This window comes from Melopsittacus undulatus, chromosome 5 (genome assembly GCF_012275295.1).
Source record: "Melopsittacus undulatus isolate bMelUnd1 chromosome 5, bMelUnd1.mat.Z, whole genome shotgun sequence".
Classification (NCBI taxonomy): Eukaryota; Metazoa; Chordata; class Aves; order Psittaciformes; family Psittaculidae; genus Melopsittacus; species Melopsittacus undulatus.
In genome coordinates, this window is record NC_047531.1 from 76436647 (window position 1) to 76460907 (window position 24261).

At 37.0% G+C, this 24261-nt stretch overlaps 1 protein-coding gene across 1 annotated transcript in view; it reads right to left on the minus strand.

The window, feature by feature from the left end:
- Positions 1-2339: 2339 nt before the first annotated feature.
- The window catches only part of CCDC91 (coiled-coil domain containing 91), a 117110-nt gene continuing 95188 nt past the window's right edge, over positions 2340-24261 (minus strand). Inside the window, exon 13 of the mRNA XM_034063337.1 lies at positions 2340-3497. Within this exon, the coding sequence (XP_033919228.1) occupies positions 3375-3497 (123 nt within the window). The 3' untranslated portion in view covers positions 2340-3374. The remainder of the gene's footprint in view (positions 3498-24261) is intronic.

The window sequence follows — 24261 nt, forward strand, 5'->3', positions numbered from 1 at the left end:
TATTTCCTGCTAGGAAACAAGATGAAATCTTATAATATATTACATTCATCCAAAGGGTGGGAAAATATGTAACTTCAATCATGTGGACATAGAAAATATGCAGTGGAAGAGGAGGGTCTAAAGTGCTATAAGGGAATTTCAGCGTGAACAAGAATTAGGCTCTTTAAGGTCATGTCTGCATGGATAATTTCAGACAGTCAGGAATTAACATAGCAATTTACTGAGCTGACAGGACATGAGGCAATTTTTGATCAGAAGCCAACATAAAGATGCAGAAAAATCTCAGAAAAGTACTAATGCGATCTCAGACTCTGGAATGACTACTGCTTTTTCTTTGTTCTGACTTCTTAGGATGGAGGGAAGGAATTCAGTGGTTCAAGGAATTCAAGCGACATTTGTCAATGAGATTCTCAGAACAAAGCAAAAATTCAAATATTCCCATATCTTAACTATAGACAACATGCAAAAAGCCTGTGGCAAATGATTCTTTCTTTGTTAATGACTTGTAGTCTCAGAGCTAACCTGGAATTCTAAAAGGGAAGCAGACAGGGAGCGAACAGAAAGATCCAGAAATATAGCACAAATGTGCAGGGCTGTAAAATATCACAATGTTTGATATTAACTTATTAAACTATTAGTTACAAATCCCACAGTTTTGATCTTCTCTGTTCTAGACCATCAAGTAGAAGTGTTAAAATAAAAAGGGCCTGACTGACACCAATAAAAGACATGTATATATACATATATATTATGTATGTGCATATATATACATATATATTTTGTGTGTGTATACATATACACAAAGACATATACACTGCATCTACCGTTACCTTGTCTTTTAATATAAGTATGTAATTATATATACATATATATATATATAAATATGCATTATATGAGCTTTGGCGATGTTCTGGACTGCAGACTCACTAGTTTGAATATTTTAGTCCTTGCATTTTGATTATAAGGATTAGTTCTAGGATTCTTGTTTCTCCCATCAGCCTTGCCAAAATTGTTACATACCTCAGAGGCACATAAAGGTCTACCCTGTAGGTCTTGACCATGTTCTCACATATCGTTCTTCTGTCAGTATGTAGGAATAAAAAAATAAAACTTCCAGGAGCTAGACTGGGTTCTCCCTGCCTTCATCTCCTCTTAGATTTCCACAAACTGTATTCTTCTATGGTTATGCAGAAAAAATGGAAAATAAAACTAAGCTTTAGATCTTTGGATGCTATGTGGGGAAGGTGGAGGTTATTGCATGCTATAAAGCTTGCATACTGGATAGGTCTTTTTTCTTCCGGATAACTAAATTTCTTCCCTGAGACATGGCAGTTTTGAATGTAATCCAAGCTCCTAACCTGATCTTGCATGCCTGTGGTCTAATTCTGCAGTTTTGCTTGCAGGGTGGAGAGAAAGACTAAAGCACTAAAACTATCAACAGGTTAGAAAAAAATAACTGCAGTAACAATCACAGCCTTCAAAGGCTGAGATTAAACAATATGTGATATTCTAATGGGAAAGATACACCACAGTTTGCCAGTGACATCTTTCTGACTCCAATCATAAGCTTCTCCAAAAAGTGCTTTTATATACTGTTGCAAGTCAGAATACAAGCTCTTTAGCTGGAGAATGCTGATATACCACTAAGGATCTGGATTTGATGAGGAACACTTTGAGGTCTTCAGTAAAAAGGAATACTGTCTCATGTGCAGGCCTAGAAGTCAAGAATGAAGATAATCTAGGAATCTGCTCATGCCATATTTCCACAATTAGACATAGATTGTGAGACAGCATTAGATAATCAATTTCATTTTACACTGCCTTTACTTTCCAAAATGTCCCATTTAGACATTTAGCTGCAGCTGATAGCAACAAAATTTTCACTAAGTTAGTGAAACAAATAAGTATTTGACTCATTAGCACTAAAGTAGTTTTTGGTCTGCCAGAAGAAATGGAAACTTATCAGCCAACCAAGAAATATCAGAAAGAAGCCTGGATTTTCATCCATTTGTAGGGTGAGGCCCTCAGCTTGTAAACCCAGCATTATTTACTTCAGTGAACATCTGCATACAGAATATAAAACCTTTTGTTTTCATGATGAAAATGAAGCACAGAAAAATATTTATATGCAAAAATAAACTCTCTGCAATGCATATTTCATACTGCCAAACACACATGCAATCATTTGGTGTTTCCTTGTTATAAAAAAATGATTTACGAAAAGTGACTGCTAATGCAAAAAACCCCAGCAAAACAAAAAACCCCAAACACCACTGAATAAAGTGAACCACACTAAAAATGCCCATAAGTTTCCCATTGAATTACAAGCTCACCATAAGAGATATAATTCTCAGTTTATTTACATTCCTAAGCACAAACACTTATTTCCTTATTTCATTCAGAACTCTTTTATAACTAAGGCGCCAAATCTACAATCAAAGAATGTAGGCACAGAAATTTCCCTCCATGCTGTAATTAGCAAGCCTAGAAAGACCTACAACTTGATCCAAAGTCCAATAATGTCATTGAGGAGTTTTTCTGCTTCCTTCAGTGGGTTTAGAAAGGGCATCTGAGGTCAGCAAACTGCACTCCTTATTCTGTCAGAAATTCCACTGAGGCAGTACAGTATCAGTCTCCACATAATTACATACATCTTCTTCCTGAAACTGAGGTCAGTCACATTAATCGTACTTTCATAAGAAAATGACTTTTGGAATCAAACTAGCATTGTAAAACAAATAAAATACATATTATACATTGGTTATGGCAATGTTTTGTGCTATTACAAAGAGATGCACTTTTTAAACTTTTCTACTACTAGAGCTGGAGTTGTTTATAAATGACTAAAGAAATGCCCACAAACACTCAAGTTTCAGGACTGATTCTTCCGTTATACATCAAAATTAGGAAGGAATAAGAAGCTCCTCAGGCTCACCTGAACACATAATTTGGAAAAAGAGATGTATTTGTATCAAGTCAGTTAAATGTTTTTCACCATTTGTTTAAATATAAAAAATGCTGATAAACTACATCAACATAATGCCAAATTTGAAACAGACTCAATGGAAATGTTTTCATCATTACTGCAGTTATCTAGAACTTCAATCATGGGCTAGTAGAAAATGTAATGAAAGAAAAGTCATTAAATAAATCCAATTTTTTTCCTAGGGGACTTTCCCTTCCCATATTTGCAATCTAATTATGGTAGTAAAATAAATAAATAAAGAACATAATCCGCAAATATTTCTATCAAGCATAGTTTCAGATCAATCTTGACTCAATGATACCATTCCAAAAGATTAGAATGTATTCATCATCTGTGGTATTGAGAATTGCAAGTTCACAATCACACTGTATCAGCAGTACTGAGAATGTCAATCTCTGTTTTCCTCTGTAGTGGCTGGCTCTTCATTTAATAAAACACCTAACTGTTTTTGTGCACATGAGAGGAAAAGTTCCAAACTATGCAGGTTTCTCTGACGGATGACTTGATCAAGCTGTTGGGATAAAAAAAAGAAAAGACATATCAACTTTAAACAAACCTTGAAACAAATGACAGCGTTTGTCAGCAAGAATTCAACCATATTCAAACCCCCAAATTCAATAACCAAATGCAACAACAACAAAGAACAGGAGTAACTTCTATGTGTGCAATTCAATAACAATTTTTTAATGAAATATTTGAGTTTCTTCAGGATGAAATGTACATAAGCCTAAAAGTAACCTTCCAACAGCTGTCAAATTCTACACAAGAAGTTTGGAAAAACTCAACAGCCTAGCTGCTGAACTAGATGAATCTCCACAGCATCCAGCAGTGTATGAACATGAGCTGTCGGCGTGCGCTTGCAGCCCAGAAAGCCAGCCATATTCTGGGCTGCATCAAAAGAAGCATGACCAGCAGGTCAAAGGAGGTGATCCTGTCCCTCTACTCTGCTCTCGTGAGACCTCACCTGGAGTATTGTGTGCAGTTCTGGTGTCCTCAACATAAAAAGGACATGGAACTGTTGGAACAAGTCCAGAGGAGGGCCATGAGGATGATCAGGGGACTGGAGCACCTCCTATATGAAGACAGGCTGAGAAAGTTGGGGCTGTTCAGCCTGGAGAAGAGAAGGCTGCATGGAGACCTCATAGCAGCCTTCCAGTATCTGAAGGGGACTATAGGGATGCTGGTGAGGGACTCTTCATTAAAGACTGTAGTGACAGAACAAGGGGTGATGAGTTCAAACTTAAACAGGGGAGGTTTAGATTGGATATAAGGAAGAAATTCTTTACTGTTAGGGTGGTGAGGCACTGGAATGGGTTGCCCAGGGAGGTCATGAATGCTCCATCCCTGGCAATGTTCAAGGCCAGGTTGGATGAAGCCCTGGTTGACATGGTTTAGTGTGAGGTGTCCCTGCCCATGGCAGGAGGGTTGGGACTAGATGATCTTAAGGTCCTTTCCAACCCTAACTATTCTATGATTCTATGATTCTAAGTTTGCCTCAATTTACTAAATAATAACTAAAATATAAGTAAATAATAACTAAAATAAACAACTAAATAATAACTAAATATATATACTACAACGACATAGGGTTAGGGTGAAAATAGTGGTACAAGGCTAGTAAGAGGAAAAAATAACACCAGTAAAGAGAAAGGAAGTAATGGAATTTAGAAGTTCAGCTCTGTACTTCGGTCAAACTGTTGCACACAGGCCCATAAACAATCCCTTGATCTCTAACACAAGGAAAATGCCAATGTGAAGCCACGTGGCCCTGGCAGAGTACAGCAACTAGTCTAGCAGTCTACTGGCAACTTTATGCAAATGATGCACTAGAAAAAAAAATATATATCGTGCCTCGAGTATCTAGCACTGACAGTTTTAATTACAGATTTCAACAAAAACTCTGATCGCATAGTATCATTCTGCACATGTACGCGCATCATTCAGCAGCTGATCAAACAGTCACTTGAATGGAGATCTTGTTTTATAGCAGATATACTCTAGAAAAATATTATTACAGAATGCAATACCTTCCCACTTTACTTTAAATATGCACTCAGGGTATAGCTGTAGTGCTGTGATTGAATACACAAAGGGAAACATTTTTATGACCCTGTCCTTTGCTGCTCTTTAAGTTCTTCTAATATGGAAAACCAGGCTCCAGTAGTTCGTGTATTTTGGTATTTTGCTTCAACAGACATGAATGTGTCAAATCTAGTCACAAGCAGAATACACACATATTTTCTAGAAGCCACACAAACATAAAACTCTCCTTCAGTAACACGTTTGCATGTACTTCTGCACATTTCCAGCTGTTGTGCAAATTTTTACATCTCTTAGCAAAAGCAGACATTAGTGCTCCATACACAGCCCCATGTGAACCTAGCCCACTGATTTACAACAGATTTTAAAGCAAATCTAGTTCAAATAAATTTCAGAAAAGTCTGCTCTTGATATATTTAAGTATACAATAGTATATAATAGCCACTACTGACAAGAAGACGAAAGCCTCGGAAACAGCAAAGTAAGCTCTAAAGAAGCTGTATCTAGAAAAAGTCTAGAACAAATGAACAACATAAAGGCACTGCTGTGGTGATGCATTTCTTCTGATTTGAAAGGTATCTTGCCTCCTTTCTTCCCTCTGGTTCAAAATATAAAGAGCATTTTGCATGGAGAAGCTTGCAGATGTTTTTGTGCTTGTGATGCATATTCCTCTGAGGAATGGGCAGATATAGTGTAATTGACATATTATCATCTGTTACATTTTAGCAAAGAACACAAGAAACCTCTTTCTCTAAACGTATTATGTCATCAAATTCTGTTGCTTCTGGTAGATATATCAGTTGGAGTAGCTGAGCATGAAACTGATTTTCAATGGTTTCCTTTTATTGCATGTTATATCATCCATACTCCTAGATAGTTTTTTACTGAGCTTTGACCAAGAGCTTTGGTTAAACTCTTTTCTTTTCTTGCAGCCTTTCCTTGCATATTCTGCTTTGAAAAGATCAAAGTAGCTTGCCAGACATGTGTTCTGATATGCTGCCATTAACCTGCTTTACTGAGGCAGCAATCTCAATTGTATATGGCTAAATTTATTTTACCAAGTACTAACATAAATGTTTAATGTGTGCAGTGATTGGCTACAATATGAACAAAACAGAATTTCTTGGGGCCTGAGAAACATTTTAAAAGTCTCAAATGAATTAAGTGTGCATTTGAGGAGTCTTTGCTGAACTCAAGTGGTTAGTTTGTAGTCTCCCTTTGTGCATAAGAAAAGATTATTGGCTGTAAAGAGTTGATGTAAGTTCAACAACACACAAATTTGGAATTCAGTTGCCCCGTGTCTACTCTATTTATGTATAAGCTTTGTCCTGAGCTGTGCATCTTAACATTCTTCCATGCTACAGTAAATGATAAAACACTGAAAGGATTGGGGATTTCCACATAGCACAAAAAGAGAAGCAGCAAAATGATACTGGCTTTGAAAATTGTACATGCAAATGTATTAATGAGAACATTCCCATTAATGGACAGATTAGCTGGGAAATACAAACAAAACTAAAGAAGCTTTGTTATACAATATATTGTTTGTGGAAGTGTTAGGAGTGGAAACATTTTTTTTTGACCAGTACCTTATTGCTTTGCTTCTCCTTGCATAATATGCCATGAGATGTGAAAATATGTAAAGTAAGGCATTTTACATCTTGTTTTTCTAAACAGTCTTCCCTCTATATTTTTAGGTCTTGTTCACTTAATGGAATGATCTCATTTAAACAAACATAAATGGACATCTGGCAAATTCCAACTGAATGTGACTCATATGCAAATGTAATCTGTATGAACAACATTTTAGGGATGAAGCATTCACACAACCAAATCAACCTAACTGTTCTAGTTCTAAAAATACTAAAAAATACACTGTGTTGGCCCAGATCTACCACGAGGAGGCAATTTTCTACATCACACCACCACTGTTGTTATTGCTAATCAATGTTTTTCTTCCATCACATGAAGCCTACCCAGCTGAAAGTTCCCAGTTCTGTATATTGTGTGCTACTGGCACAGCTTTAATCAGATCAAAGTTTTAATGTTACAGGATCACAGAATGGTTTGGGTTGGAAGGAATTTTCAGAGGTCATCTAGTCCAACCCCCCTGCAATGAGCAGGGACATCTTCAACTAGATCAGGTTGCCCAGAACCACACTCAGCCTGGCCTTGAGTATTTCCAACAATGGCCCATTCACCACCTCTCTGGGTAACCTGTGCCAGTTTCTTATCACCCTCAAAAAGAGCTGATAAATAATTCTTTAAAAACAAAATATTATTCACAGCTTCCCATGGGCAGGCAGGTGCTCAGTCATCTGCAGGGCACCAGGGCTCCATCACATGTGGCAGTTACTTAGGCAGACAAACGCCATCACTTCGAACATCCCCTCTTCCTTATTCTTCTCCCGGCTTTACATGTTCCTGAACTTCAATTATTTTAAGTTACTGAATAGTATCTTTTTAACTCTGTACAGATTTAGTTGTTTATTAAGAAACGAAATTCCCACAGTCATTCAGACACATTCATTTTCCAAAAATGAGCTGATTCTTGAAGGGTATTCTAACACATTCACTGCTGTATTTTCCCTTCTGATTAAACCTTCAGTTCATTTTTTGAGGTCTAAGCATTATTCCACCATCTTTCTGCCCCAATATGACCGGATAAGACTCTGTCTGGGGTCCTACTTCAGTCACATCCCTAGACCACCCAGAATAGTGTGCCTTTGAGCTACGTAAGGCATGCCCTGAAGGAACGCATGGGCCTCAGAAGAACTCATATCACTGAATAAAGGATTTGACTTGGGAAATGAAAAGTTACACATAATTGTGCAGAATACTGCCACCAGGTGACTGCCTTCCTCCCAGGAAGGGAGTCAATCTATCTTGGCCTGGTATAGCTTCATAAACTCGTAGCTCAAACAAAAGTTAGTAATTATTCTTAGCTCTACATTTTCTTAGCTTTTATCATACAGCTTATATTTTCCATAAATTGGAATGGAAGTCTACACAGCTGGTGTCTAAAGTAGAAAATAGTTCCTCTATTGAATATTGTCCAACCCATTAGACATTTCAAATTGCTAGAAGAGAAACCCAGTCAGAACTCTATAAATAACTACTATATGTCAGAATTATATTATCCATTACTAGTAACTAATAAAATATCTTATGGAAAATATAATTTTAGGTTTAGCTGAATATTTATAGCTGAAACTGTGATCTCACCATACTAAAGATATGTTTTGCTATTAATCTCACTGTGGCCTGAAGTTCACCCAGAAAAGTGAAGAAAGCAAAATTCATGTTACATACGGCTTTTCAGTTTTCACTTTTGTATAAACATTAAGATGTTTGAAAGTGTATTTTTGAAAACTATTTCTTACATAAGTTTCCAATGTAGAAAATGCTGTAGAAAATGGTAGCTACATTTATACAAATACATACTGAACTATTTACTTGTACTTAAAGTGATAATCTGATGAGTAATATATTCAAATGCAGTTCAGCTCACTATTCTGGCTCTGCAATACTAATATGAGTAAAAGTTGCAATCTTCTTTTTATCATGAGATTCAATAAATAAAATGACCAAATTTGGTTAGCAAAAAGTTCTTAATTTTACTTCTGTTACTGGTCTTCTTAATGGTGGATCACATATATGTACACTGCAAAATAAGTACAAAATAATAATGCCATTTTAAAATTATGAAGCAGTTTCCCATAAAGATTGTAAAATCAGAAATCAGCTTTTGAGTGTTGCTGATTTCTCATGAAACTCATGCAAAAAAGTGCATCAAGAAAACATTCTATCACAGTATGTTTATACTCATCTATAAAAGAGGGGGTGTCAGTGGTGGAGGACTTAAAATCCTGGAAAGTATCCTTGTCACTCAAAGAAAATCATGTTCATGCAAAGACAGGAAATTCAAATGGAAAATGAATGTTTTGAGGAACTGAAAACAGAGTTTGATATGTAAGAGAATGTGTTCAAAGACTGTTTGGCAACTCTGGATTAGTGAGGCTGATATGAAGATTTTACATTTATTTAGTGTTGTAAGTAGCTACTTGTTAGATGTTGAATAGGATTCATTGCCAACGTAATCCTTTGAAGTTGAATATTGATTTGCCACAAATAATTGTTCATACACATCATCATGGCAACATTACATTTTTTTCAAAGGACTAGTAGCAAACCTACATATTTCCCGTCCCCTTGTTTCAGAAGAAAGGGAACATTTTAACACTGTAGGTAAAAGCAATCATGATTTTGTTGTAATATTTGTGCACCATTCATGGTGCAAAAAAATCCATTGAAATAGGCTAATGCAACTTAGTGTTAGGATTCTACACTGGATATTGGCTAACAAACCTAGTGTTCAGCAGAACATTATGGTGTAAGTACAGATTCCTAAATGTTAACTACTATTTTGAATGGTAGACTCCCCTCTTTAAGGAAAAGTCAAAGACGAGGGGTTTGTTTGGTACAATTTTTATCATGTTCAGAATTTGCTAAGTTCCCCCCCCCCCCCCCAACTTACACTAGTTAATGAGGCTGATGTGATTCTGAAAAATTCCGTAGTTGTAGAAGTTCAGTTATGTGATTATACTTTCTGGTTAAACTACGGGCTCAGAACACTTCCTTCCCTGGTGCACTAACATGAACTTTTCCCCAGAGATTCAACAGAAGGCTTAAAAAAATTTCCCTAGCACATTAAATAGACCATATAAAAAATTATTACCTTGAGGAACCTGCAAATCTGAGAGTTGGATGAGGAAACAATGAACTACTTCCTCTCATTTCTATAATGGATGAGAAGGAAAACAGATCCATATGGTACATATGTGTAGCAGAGCTTATTCTAGAGTTAATCCCAGAACAGCACATTTTTGTCTGTCCACCTGTGAATTTCTACTATTGATAACACTTACTAAGTATATAAAAACAAGGTTCCTCATGGCTGTAATTTATACAGTATCTGCTACACATTAGAAAGCCATCAGTGTTCAAGACTGAACCTCCAGGAAAGAGTGACGTTTAATAAATTATATTGCCATGTGAAAATCTTTCTTTCTATTTAAATAAACAATGCTGCAACTTCTAAACCTTCAGGATTTTATGCTCTGAACTTGATCAGTGAAACCATTAAAATAATACCATATGTTGGAAACATCTTTAAAACAGATTTGCCTAGTTTGCTGAAGGTGGTGGGAAAACACCCTGTCAACCCTCTCAGAATCTCTCCTGTCTCCCAGCTGAACACAGAAATGTAAGAAAATACTGACTTTCCTTCATATACATAAGAGAAGGAAATTTGCTTTCAATCAAGGAAATGAGATTGAGTGCAAAAAGGAACTAAAAATGTTTGCAGCACCTGCTCAGACTACTGTACAGGGTAAAAAATGGACATTATCTAAACATATGAAAATAACAATGGAAATATTTATGTGTAGAAACACACAAGTAATCTCTGGGGTGACCTACCTACTTAAGAGACTCAGAACACAGGATTCCTTGACCAAGCTATTTAAAGACTACTGCCATACACTAAATATGCAGTTACCATTATTGCTACTGTAATCCTGATTGGTTTAACAATGAGATTCAACACACTTAAGAGGCACATACAGAAATATATTCAAACAGTACTTAAGCATCTAAATATCTTATACAATGAAATGCACTTGTGTAATCTTACAAATGAGGCCCTGAAGCTGCAAAATTTTGGATGCAGGCAAAACTGACCACAATAGGGCCTATCCCACTATTAAAGTCAGATGTGACAAGAAATCTTATTGATTTTTTAAATTTTCCAAAATAAATTTTTTTGCAAAAACTTGTTGAACTTTTGGAAAGCAAGTGCCTTCCTTATGGCTTAATATCAGATGCATGGCAAATGCTGATGAAATGTAAGTACAAAGTCACATTTATTTAATACTGATCTTCTCACTGTTGAGGGGAACATTCCACTGTACATCTATCAACAGGCCCTGCCTATGACTGTTCTTTCCAAGATCATAGGATTTTATAATGCTGACAGGAAAGCTACAGGGAATTGTGAAGTTACTAAAAATCACTTCTATTTATAGGCATTGGAACAATGTACACTCTGCCATTTCTGGTTCTTTCTTATAAGGAAACCTCCATTAAACACACACTGTGTGTCAATATGTCCTGCTTCTTCTAAATAAAAACCAAACACACCAACAACAAAAGCAAAAAAACCCCAAACTCCAAACCTATATCACCTACCTAAATCTTTATCACCTAGGTGTATCACCTACCACCTTTCCTCCTTCTCTTTTTTGATGAAGAGTATTAAATAGACTTCTTAAAAACTAGGAAAGCAAAGATCCGTTCTCCTACTAAGATAAACAACATGATTAAATCTGGTACCTGTACATGAAATGAAAAATGTATATATTTGAATTAATACAAGATTAAAACAGGGAATTAATTTGCAGACTGCTTTTAATGATTTATAGACTACAGGCTCAGTAACACTGGCTTAGACTGGGCTGTTTTCAAATAAACCCAACTTTCCATGTGTTATGCCAGACAGGATCAATTAATATTTTCCACTGGGCAAAATATTTTGAACTGGTTGTGAGAATGAAAAAAAAACCCACAAAAAGCAAACGGCAAAAAATTACTTGAGATGGACACAAATCACAGATGCTGATCATCCCTCATTTGTTCAAAATACTTTAATGTTATCGCTGTCGATACTCATCATCTTAAGTCTCATTATATTTCTGTGAATGCTATTATAATTGTTTAGCAAATGAAGCCATGCAAGTGAATCTGTGCTGTATGTCTTCCTGAGCAAGATCTGATTCTACCCAGCATGGAACTCATCAGTGCCTACAAAATCTCTAAAGGGTATCTGGTTAGCATTTGGTTCTGAAAGTATCTGTATAGCTTCTGATACATACTAGACTCCAGTCTCCACAAGGTAGGCACAAAACAGAAGACTAATTAAAGTGTAACTAAGGGCAAAAATCATCAGATCAACTCCTCTGATATGGAAGAAGGAACTAGAAATAGACAACAGCACCTAAATAAAGGATCTGTAAGTGACTAAGACTGCTTTCTAGCCAGGCTTCTCAGATCCCAAATCCTCATAGAAAGCAGAATTCCTTAATAGGTTTGGTTTGCTTTGGTTTTGGTGTTAATCTTGTGTTAAGTACCCAAGTCAGTCTTAGGCACCATCACATGCTGCTTTAATATGGCTACCAATGACTTGGCAGAGATTATACAGGGCTTCTGTGGAGCTTTATAACCACAAATTACCATCTTTCCAGGAAAGTGCTTGATGACTATCAATCAGACTGCTTCCTGAAAAGCAGAACTGGGTGATAGACTGAGTACCAAAGATCTACTTCATATGTCAGTATGTGTACATGTTCCAAATTAATCCAGGCTAACCGGGTTTGGTTAAAAGCAGTATAACTACTATTCCATTGTCATGGGTGATGTCTAAATAATTATATCTAAAGTGATTTTTCCTTAATAGGAGATGTCTAAATAATTATATCTAAAGTGATTTTTCCTTAATAGGAGATTCACCATGAGAACTATTTCCTTGCCTCTAAGAAGAAATAAAATGGTTGGTTAATAATACATCACAGAGAATCACTATTTTAGACTGGGAAGTGAAAAACAATATTATATACAAACCTGAAACTACAGATAACATAAGAAATCAGATTGTAGTTATTCAATTTAGATATCAAGGAGACTGGATTATATCATGATTATCTGAAGGTTCTTGTAAAATTGTGATACTACATCCCACTAGCTATCTCTAAGTGTCCCGTAACAACACACTGGAGTTTGGTACCTCCTGAACAAGCATAAGAAATATCTTGGTTTTGAGGAACACTTGATATAACAGTTAGGTTTCCAGTTACCTTTTAAAGAAACTTTAAGATGTGACAGGATGAAACAGCATATTCTTGAAGGCATAGGCAAAGATGATATTCATATGAAATACAACTATCTTTCTAAAATCACCATTGTATATTAAAGTTGATGGATTCATACAAAGAAATATAACAAGGAAAATCATCCTCTAGTGAATCTGTGATAAATTTAGCATTAAGTCAGTGCTAAGCATATATATGCATTAAAACAAATCATTAAGCATTAAGATTCTGGGAACAGAAAATTAGTTTACTACTATTCAGACAGGCATTTTTGAGACCACACTTACTACTGGACTTCTCCTTCAGCACTGAGAGGATTGTAGCTTTTGCTGATATTTTTTACAGACAGACACATTTTACTGGAAACCTCAGTTTAGAATTTGAAGCCAAACTACTGCAGCAAAATTCGGGACAGCTGCTGGAGAAGCACTTCATAAAGCTGCAGCTGCAACAATATCATCAAAGACAAGACCTCCTTGTTTCAAAACATACACACATTGAGTACCCATGGCTCTCAGCAGGTCATCACAACACCACAAGCAGAAGATTCTAAAGAAGTCACCAGAAAAACATGATAAGCTGCAGGCTTCATGTTCTACACATTTCCAAATTACTGCCAGCCAGAACAACATGAGCACAGTATATTCCCCAGAGTAGCTTCCTTTGGTTACTAGATTAGCTATTCTGCTTCTTTTCCAGATGCAGGTTTGTATTAAGGCTTTGCAATGAAATAACACCACCAAGGACATAACAACCACAAATAAAAGAGTATTTTTTTGTGTTTTGTAATATCTTATTTTATATTATTAAAAAAATTAAAAAAAGATAAGATATTGGTAAGGGGAGGGGCAGGGGGCAAGGGAGGGGAAACCACACTTGACAAATTATATGAGTCAGTGGTCTGCATCCAAGGCAGAAAAAGAACTTATGTACATATTAACTATATACATAAAAGTAATTGAAGCATCTTGTTAAATTTCCAACTCATAGGTAAAGGCTGCTTAGTCTCTTTATCATTCATGACAATTTGAATAGGAAAAGTAAACAGGAAATCGCACCGTGCTGCCTCATCTATCTACTCTTACTATTGCTGTAGGTAAGAAAATCTGCTTCTTTACATGTTTCTGTAGCTTCACAGACAACATGATTAAGTCTCAAACTTTGATACTACTGACTTTGCTGCAGGAATCCAGCTGCAGAACATAATCATAAGAACAATTCATCAGAACACATCTGGTAAGTCCAACTTTTCTGTTTACTTTTTTTAAATCAAAATTCAGTAGAAGGATAAAACCAGTAAATAAAAGACATACCTGAGAAATAGAGCAAAGAAGCTACAAGATTTGGTATAAAAACAGCTTGAAAAAAAGTGCATATAACCAGTTTTGAAGTTTCAAATAAATCCCCAGCTAAAAACCCAACAAAAATGTAAGCAGATGTCATGGTTTAAACACAGCCACACAGTCTCTCTCTCACCCCCACCTCTTTCTTCCCCCCCACCAATTCCCAGGTTGTTTGAGATCCTGGGACAGTTTTTCCACAGCTGAGATGATGTAAGAGGTGAGATTGTCTTCGAATTCTTGGAGTTTATCAATCATTTCACCCACTGTTAGTGGTACTATGTCATTCCAGGTTACTGTTGCCAGTGAATGGGCATATGATGACGGTGCATTCCATGTAAGTTTTCGCCACATGGGTCATGTACATTTGACTTCATCTGGGTCTATGGGTATATTCCCATTATTCGGCTTGACATGATAGATCATTTCTATGATGGCTGATTCCCTCAGAGACTGGATGCCTTTGTCTAAAGTAGTCCACTTGGCCGAACAACTCATAACATTGTCCTTGTATGGAAACCTTTCTTTCACAGCTGCCAAAAGCCACCTCCAAAGGCTGAGGGACATTTTCTCTCTTGCAATTGCTTTGTCAATTCCCCCTTCTCTAGCAAGTGATCCCAGCTGCTTGGCTTCTGTACCTTCTAGTTCGTGACTGTCAGCCCCATTGTCCCAGCATTGGAGCAACCAGGTGATGATGTGCTCCCCTGGTTGACAGGTAAAATCTTTTTGCGTATTCCGTAGCTTGGTTGAGGTCCGAGGTTGAGAAGTCACCTCTTCTTCTTCTTCTTCATCATGCGATGATGACTCCTGATCAGATGCTGGCCTGGGTGGTTAGTACATTGCTTCTTCCTCTTGCTTCATCTTTCTTGCCTCTTTTTTGCTTTTCCTCTTGTGTACAGGGGCAACTGATATTGGTACGAATTAGTCCTCTGGTTTAGCTGCAGTGATTATCACTGTGGTTTGAGTAGTGACTGCACTTGTTGTTGGGGGTGGTGTAGCTGCTCTGCTTGGACCTAGGGTAGCTGCGCTGTCTGTTGCAGTTGAGTCTGAGTAGCTGCAGTACTTATCTCTGGAGTAGCTATGCTGTCTGTTGCAGCCAAAGTTTGAGTAGCGACTCTACTTGTCGCTGGGGGTGGTGTAGCTGCTCTGCTTGGAGCTGGAGTAGCTGCACTGTCTGTTGCTTTGCTCTCAGATCCAGGAACATATTTTCCTTTTGAAGGTACTGGATAGTGCTGAACAAGGCCCTGTCGGCATAGGCCAAGCCCCAGCACGCTACCATGATTTGTCCTTCTCTGTATGGCCAGAATGACAGCACAGCTCATTTAAGTGTTTTACTAATTTTTCTGGATTTTGCACTTGTTCAGTGGTGACATTCCAAAGTACTGCAGGGGCCCACTAACCTAGATACTTGCTCATACTATCCCACAAACCCTGTCCAGCCTTGGGGAAAATCTCTTGGTCCTCCTATATTGTTTAACCCAAGACAAGGCCCAAACCTGACTCTGCTTAACTCTCGGAACCAGATGAAATGGTCGTGGGCAAAACACACTCTGTATGCATGCCAACATGGTGATCCCCATCACAATCAGCAAACAGGTCTCAACAGTATTAAAAGGCTATCAGAAAACTTCAAAAGTCTAAAATGATGTCTAGGCGGATGGTACTAGGAGGGTAAAAGAATATCTCCTTCACAGGTTGACCACCAGAGAAGGAGAAAAAAGATGTGTAATTGTTAAGCACTTTTATTATATACCTCCCAAAGTATAAAGGTGGTGACCACTCTGGGAAGATAAGCCCAATCGGTTTCATGATCAATGCTTCTATTGTATTACAAGTAATTATCATAAAGTACAATGAGACAAGAGGCTTAGCCCAAGCTCCACACTTGAAAAACACTAACACAGAAAATACTGGCTCTAAGTAAGGTATGATATACTGAAACTGTGACATCAAGAGAAACAACTTTGAGAGCCAATAAATCAGCATTGTGACAAGCGACTTTTAATCTAAAACAATGAATGCTTATCACAAATACAGTTAGACACACTCCAGTCAGATCTCATGGGTTGAGATAATAACTGTTCAGTAACTAAGGTATAACATAAACCCACTACTGCTACCACCAATAATAATGAGAAGAGAAATAACAAGGGAAGAAAATACAATACCACCTGCCGAAACAAGCCCAACCCAGAAGAGGGTGTGCCCTTCCAGGTAACTCCCAGTTACATCCTGGGCATGACGTGCTGTCGTATGGAATACTTCTTTGGCTAGCTTGGGTCAGGTGTCCTGTCTCTGCTTCCTCCCAGCCTCCCCTCCTCCCTGGCAGAGCATGAGACTCACAAAGTCCTTGGCCAGGGTAAACATTACTGAGCAGCAACTAAAAACATCAGTGTTATCAGCTCTGTTCCCAGGCTGAAAGTGAAAACCACAGCACTGCACCAGCTTACTAAAAAGGAGAAAAATCGACTGCTACTGCTAAACCCAGGACAGCAGATAAAACAATAAATTATACTTAGACACAAAGTTATCTACTCATTTGTGCAGTGAACAAAAGAAAAAATTAACACCCTATCAAAACTGAACAGCCAAGAGAATCTGTTGAGTAATGGGACTCTGTGTTGTCCCTGTAATTACTCTAGGCTTACCCTATTCTTACACATGGACAGAGAAATTATACAGACCACAACTTCTTTTTCATTTTTAATTAAGATGCTGCAAGTTCTGGATCTTCACAATACAGATCTGGAGACCACAAGAGTGTCCTTACTTGTCATGGAAACACAATGGAAAAGAGAGTTCTGTGTTCTGTCCTTTTCTCTATGGGGCTCCAATTCTATTGCAATTAAAATGGTATCACAGAAATCTAGGGATGGAAAAGACCTTTTCCAGCTTCTGATCTTTGCACTGAGAACTCACAATAATGTCAGAGTGAAACAATTGTCTCTTCTCTCTTGCAATTTGACAGCCTTGCACGTGCATGCCAAAATGCCTTTACTGAGCATATCCATCATTAACTTTCCAAGACTCTTTAGGATCCCCTTGGTGCCAAGAGAATGGTACAGCAGGGACTTGCAAAAAGCCAAAAAGTTGTCCTATGACTAAGAAAATAAAATTGCAGATGATTGTTTAGCTTTAATTAATCCAAGTTGATCATATTGAACTGATTAAACTTTGCATGTATGTCATGGTTTAAGCCCAGCCTGTCACTCAGAAACCACGCAGCTGTTCGCTCATTCCCCCCTTCCTCCCCCTGCTCCCAGAGGGATGGGGAGGAGAATCAGAAGAATGTAGCTCTCACGGGATGAGATAAGAACAGTCCAGTAACTCAGGTATAACACAAATCACTGCTGCTACCACCAATAATGATAAGGGAAATAACAAGGGAAGAGAATACAACTGCTCACCACCCACCGACCAATAGCCAGCCAGACCTGAGCAGTGATATAGCCCTTCTGGGTAACTGCCCCCAGTTTATATACTGGGCATGATGTACTGTGGTATGGAATACCTCTTTGGCTAGCTTGGATCAGGTGTTCTGTCTCTGCTTCCTCCTGGCTTCCCATCCTCCCTGGCAGAGCATGAGACCCAGAAAGTCCTTGGTCAGAGTAAACATTACTGAGCAGCAACTAAAAACATCGGTGTTATCAGCTCTGTTCCCAGGCTGAAAGTCAAAACCACAGCACTGCACCAGCTACTGAGAAGGAGAAAAAGGACTGCTACTGCTGAACCCAGGACAATGTAGTACACAGTAATGTGGATTACACCAGCTTCAAAATTTATAACCGCTGCTGTGTTACCAAAATACCTAATTACATGTACTCTAAATTTCTCAATTAGGAAATGTCAGTGAAATACAAATCATAGGAATACAAAATTGATTATTAGCATACAGATGAGTTTCAAAGAAAAAGACTGAAAATGAATAAACTTTTTATTTTAACACGAATGACAAAATTCTCATCAAGTACTCTTCAAAGCATTCACTTCTTCAGTCTAATAGAATAATATATGTTTAACCTTTGAAGTCCAGTTGACTTAAACATTTTCACTAGCATAGTAAGATAAGGGTATTCATGTTCATCCACACACAAGGATCCATAGTTTTGTCTGGTTTGTTATTGCTTTGTTCTTTATTATTTCCTTTTCTTAGTCAATCTAATGAAAATGCCTGTGGGCAAGAGTTACAAGTTGCACTAAAAATGAATAATTAAGAATTAATTATTTAATTCTTAATTCTTAATTAATGTAATTAATGTACTTTGTGTACATGTATTTAAGAACTTTGTAATTAAGAACTTTATAATTAAGAACTTTGTAATGTAATTAAGAACTTTGGCTTTTTTTCTCTACTTAATCTTAAAACAGATTTTGTGAAAGTTTTAGAGAATGCAAAATAACCAATCTCAACACAAATGATCTCTTTAGAATTCTCAGATTTCCAGAAATACAGTATAAAACACTGTTCAATTGTAACACTGAAGGGTGAGTCAGGAACAATTCAGGAGAGCCTCACTTACAGGGGACAGGAGGTGTCTAAGGATGCATCACTTCCTCCTGTCAAACAAAGCCTTCCTAATGGAAAATAGAAAGAAATACGGAAGTCTTCTCTTTTCTTATCAAATACTTGCAGAACAGAGGGACCCTGGATGACAGATGTTGCATTTTCCTGGACCTCAGGTGCAGCTTCATCACCTCATGATGTGGAAAACAACACCAGTATCCACTGTTGGATACATCTGGGTGACATTAGTACAGCATACACTGCAAATCTTTATTAACGTGAACAGTCTATATACACAGAGCAAGTTGAATGATTATGTGATTGCAGACCAAATCCAAAGTCAATATACCTGTTACAGTAATTATAATGATGCGCATTGGATTAAAAATGCAATATACCTAAGTCACAAGAGTAGTTTTGAAATAGTGTACTAACTGGTCATCTCACCGTTGAACGTTATAATTCATCCTGTTATTTTTTTCCCTTTTGGCTTTAATAGCACAATATTTTCTCAGCAATAACACCACTTGATTTCAGTTTCAGCTGGAATCTCACCTGACTAATCTTGGTCTTTGTAGATTTACACAGTGAGGCACAAAAGGATATATGAAACAGTTTAAAGTAAAGAACTTCAAACTCTGGTAATTTTACTCTAAAGTAACTGCAAAAATCATAAAATAGATTACACATGTAGTTTCAATTAAATTGCTTTCAGCAGCATAAATGATTACTCAGGGAGTCTGAAAATTATAATTTTGGTTATTTAACAATTTTCTTTGGATTTTAATGCACCTAAGTAATTGACAGAGAACTGTAGTTCCCCCACCCCCCCCCCTTTGCATTTTTAAAGACTATAATTATAAAGACTATAATTTACAGGAAAATAAAAATTCTCTTAAATGCATGATGTTTCAGTATTGAAAAGTGGCAGAAAAATGCAGAAAATCTATAAGGATCTATAGATTGGATTACTGTATTCCTCCACCAGAAACTACAGTTTAATTTTAATATTTAGAAACAATAATTTCAAAGCTTATAAAGACTTAAAGTGCAGGGAGAAATGCTAAGCTTACTTCTGTATCACATGCAGAACACTGCTCCAGTATGCCTTATTCACAAAAGAGAAAAAGAAAAGCCAGGTGCACCAACTCATCTTACACTACAACTTTATATAAATCCCTTACTTAATCCATTGGATTTATAATGCTCTTTGAGTTGGGTAAAGAAGCAGTGTGAAAATGCTCTAAAGCCTCACTGTAAATGTTTCTTTAATCCTATTAAAGCCACAAAACAGGCCCAGCTGAAGGAGCAGGAAACTGAGCTAAGGAACTTTGAGTGACCCCATCACTACTGTCTCTCTTGGCACTGACCTGTTGGTCACAAGTTCATCCTAGGCATGGCACAGATGTTCCGACATCAGGCTGATACAGGACATCAATATGTGGACCCCTATATCACGCAAGAACAGACCAGACTGTGATGCGTTTTGTAGTGACATGAAGTTTTGCATGGTAATTTAAAGCTGAATTATTGAAATAGTTGATACAGAAATAAAAGATAGGATTAAATGTTTTTCAATGTGACTTTGTTGCATTACACAGAACTTTATGTTCCCCAAACATGACATTAAATTCAGCCAAAAATGATACAGCTTTATTGCTTTTCTTTTAAAGTCAGAAGAAGAGGAAAAAGTTAAAAGAAAAAACACTCAAGGTGACACCACACGTTAAAAACTGGGAAACTGGTCTGTTAAAATGTGTTGGTGGTAACATTTAGGGTTTGGACTCTCATTAATGTGGCCCCAGGGAAAATATAAACACTCTTTCTGAAATTAAATCTCCAGTTTGCCCACCGCAGTCTTGTTTTCAGCTTCAGCTGCTGGCACGTCAGCCTGCAATTGAGGCCTTGCATCAAATGCCAAGCCAAACATTCAGGAACAAGAATGGTAATGACACCCTATTTTGTTTTAAGTCATATTAAAATATAGCAAATATTAAAAAAATCACTTATTTGGATTAATAACTTAAAAGAAACTGATTTTCATAACCTCTCCCACTTGCACTTGCCTTCAAATAATAAACCTTCAGAGGAAAGCTGGGCTTGATGCTTGAAATCAAGCACACTTGCAAAACAGTAACATGTACCAGAATTCTGATTGTAACTGGCTAACTCTGAAAGGCGTAAGTTTTACCTCCAAGAATTAAAAGAAAATTCTCTGAGTTTGATGACTGATTTTGCAAGTGACTTAACACAAACGGATCAATAAATGACAGTCACCAACCTAACACAAGTCAGGGTCCTTCCTATTCACACTAATAACATATATATTGTGACAGTACAGAAGGCTACTGCTGAAGTCTCAGAAAAGAGAGAGGGGAAAAACTAATAGCTGGAGCAGTACATTCTCAACTTGAATGCCCTGTATACAGGAAAAAAAGAAGAAATACCAGAGATAATTTAAACAGATGCTGGTATGCAATGTTGCAGTAACAGGGTTATGATTTGGAGGTGCTTTCTGGTAATAACATTGCTTTCAAATTACTTTTTACAAGCACAGTTTCAGCTACCAGGCAGGCATCTTATTTATTTTCTACTGTCCTGAAACTGGGAAAATGTATGACTTGTACTTTAAAGTACAGTCCAAGATGAGCTGACCCTTCATAAATGGGTGCTATTAGGGTAAGTTCTAGTATTTTCCAAATACTCCAAGTATTTTTCAGAAAAGAGCAAAAATACTTCCAGTTCTTCTAGTTATGTGGTAAATAGCTATGCTGACTGTCCTAACACATACCAAGACCTCGTAGGGGTAACCTCCCACACATCCCACCAGCTGGACAAAACTGCTCAGAAAGCACCTGGTCAGGGAAGCAAGAAATGGGCTGGAATTCTAGTCTCCTAATTTAACTGTATTATTACCAAACCAAAGGAATAACTTCTCTATACAAAGCCAGAAGAGAAACTTGCCAAATTTTTCTTCATTTTACAGTAAGACAGAAATGGCTCATACCAGCTTGCCAGTGATTCTTAAATAGAAATAAAATAATGCTGTTGAAATTGGTCCTTAGTTTCCACAATACTGGAAAAAATGATCTATTAAATACTAAACCCCCCAAAAGTCTCATTTGGATATTCGCAACTCTGAAGTGTGCAATATTGGTAAATATTAGTCAGAGAAGTGCAATGGCTAGTTATGCTTTCTTCTAAAGGTTATGAGACACAGCTGCACAAATCATACGGGAACACATTGTAGTACAGTGAATTTCATTACATTGCTTATATCTTCACTCCCAACTTCTGTCCCTGAAATCGCAAGTCAGTGCATTTGCCACAAGTGTCTGTGTCTTTCAGGGAATGAAAACAAGTCTGTCATTCAAGTTATTACTCAAGTCCCAGCACATAAGCTTTTCCCAGTTGGCCAAAATATGCCCTTTAAAGTCAATGAGAGCAGTGGACAATGTAGCAAACATGTAACTGATTAATACAGTTCTGGTTTTTGTCAGAAAACAAGCAGTAAATTTTCCTGAAGGAAGATGAATGACAATGTAAACAGGAAAAATTACAATTCACTTGTTGGCTGGGTTGTGTGGGTATTAGTTCACTAACTACAAATATAAGAAATGCTTACTTTAAATACTTTTCTCATGAAGTAAATCTTTGTCGTTTAGAAAATTTCTGTAAATAACCTATTCAGCATTACATTTATTTGGTAGAAAGCTTTCTTTTCTGTGGCTTCTGTTCTCCTACATGTGACAACTAGAAGAATTCATTTTTAAGTCTGCACAGCTAATAGTCACGAAAATTAAAAGGTTCATAAATAACAGTCACAATATTAGAGTACTCCACTTTAGTCTGCTATAAACATGCAAATTATAACACACTGAACATTTTTTGAAGCACTAAATAGCAATGCATAGATAGTGAATCACTGAACTATGAGACTTGTAAGTAACTTTTAATCTGTAGCATGGATGGAACTGGACAAAAGAATACTTTTGCAGACCTCCATTCCACAGAACTTCCCAACATTGGTGTGATTTCAAGAGTTAACAATGCCTAGTTTTTAACAAAAGGCAACATTAGCAAAAGGCAAACATTTGCAGATTATGTAGAAGGAGACTGAATGTTAGGTTGGAAAAAAATAAGAAGCAGAGCAAAGAATTTCCTGACCTTTTTAACAACAAATAATTGGAAACAGATCTGAATTTGAAGTGCAGTAGTGACCAATTAACTGCTTTGATCATTTGAATTTTTATAAGACACCTGAAAATATTTTGGTTTTTACTATTATTATTTGGCCTTACTCAGTTTCTGGACAATTTACAATGACACAGTCAACATGGAAAAATGACATTTCTGTCTGAAAGTTTCATATCTATTTGTAACTAGCTCCTAAGGTGACAAAAAATTCGGTGCATTTGTGAAAACAACTCAAAACACTATGCTGTGCCTCTCAGTTTGCCTAGTTTTCAGTTGCTGAACAAAAGTGAAGGAAGAACAGGAGACTGGAAGGTGAACTGTCTTACATCCGTCATCCCTCAGCATGAGCCAAAAGAATGGCTAACTGCTGCACAATATAGAACCTGGCTCTATGTCTTCACTGATGAGGCAGGAATTTTAGAAGCTGTGAGACTGTACTCTGAGATAGCCACTGGCAGAGAGGCAGGCAAACACAAAACAGGTAGGAAGCAAGTATGACAGTGATATTCTTGAATTCTCTCATGCAACTGACAGTGGCAGATATCAGGAGGAACTAAATCCCAGCCTGAATTCTCTGGGTGGCATTTTAGTCTATATAGATGTCTCTGACAAACACATACAACAGCAGCTTGAAATTCATAACATTTAAATGATCTGTTGTCCCATGTTAGGAGCTTAGACAAGCACGTTCTTTGAGCAACTGCTCTCCAGATACCCTTTGGGAGAATAAATATTCCTTGGGTTCATCTACTGCTGACATATCATTACTATATGGTCAAATGTACCTTCACTCAATTAATAAAGATAACTTTCTGGACATACTGTGATGTATTTTCTCTGGAGAAATGTGTCAATTGATCAGTAAAGGGAAAAAAATGACTGAAATACGCTGATATTCAAGAACTCTACAAAATGAATGAAAATAATGCTCCTTATACATAATCCAATGAGGACTTCCATGAAGATGACAACGAACATTTCATTGTTTCACTGATTTGTAAAAACTTCACAAGCACAAGACAGATTAACAGTAGTTAGACAAGGGAATAATGACACTGAGCTCCAACTATGTGTAGATGGGAAGAAAATGAAATAAAGTGTCCATTTCTGATGAAAATGGAAATCTAGGAGATTAAGGACCCACAGATGCTATTGAAGTCCCTGCACTAAATTACTGTCAAATCAAATTGGTGTGATGTAGCTGTCAGCAGTGAAGATTCTGCATTAGATGGACAACAAGATGATCTGCATTAGTGGTCCTATTTATGA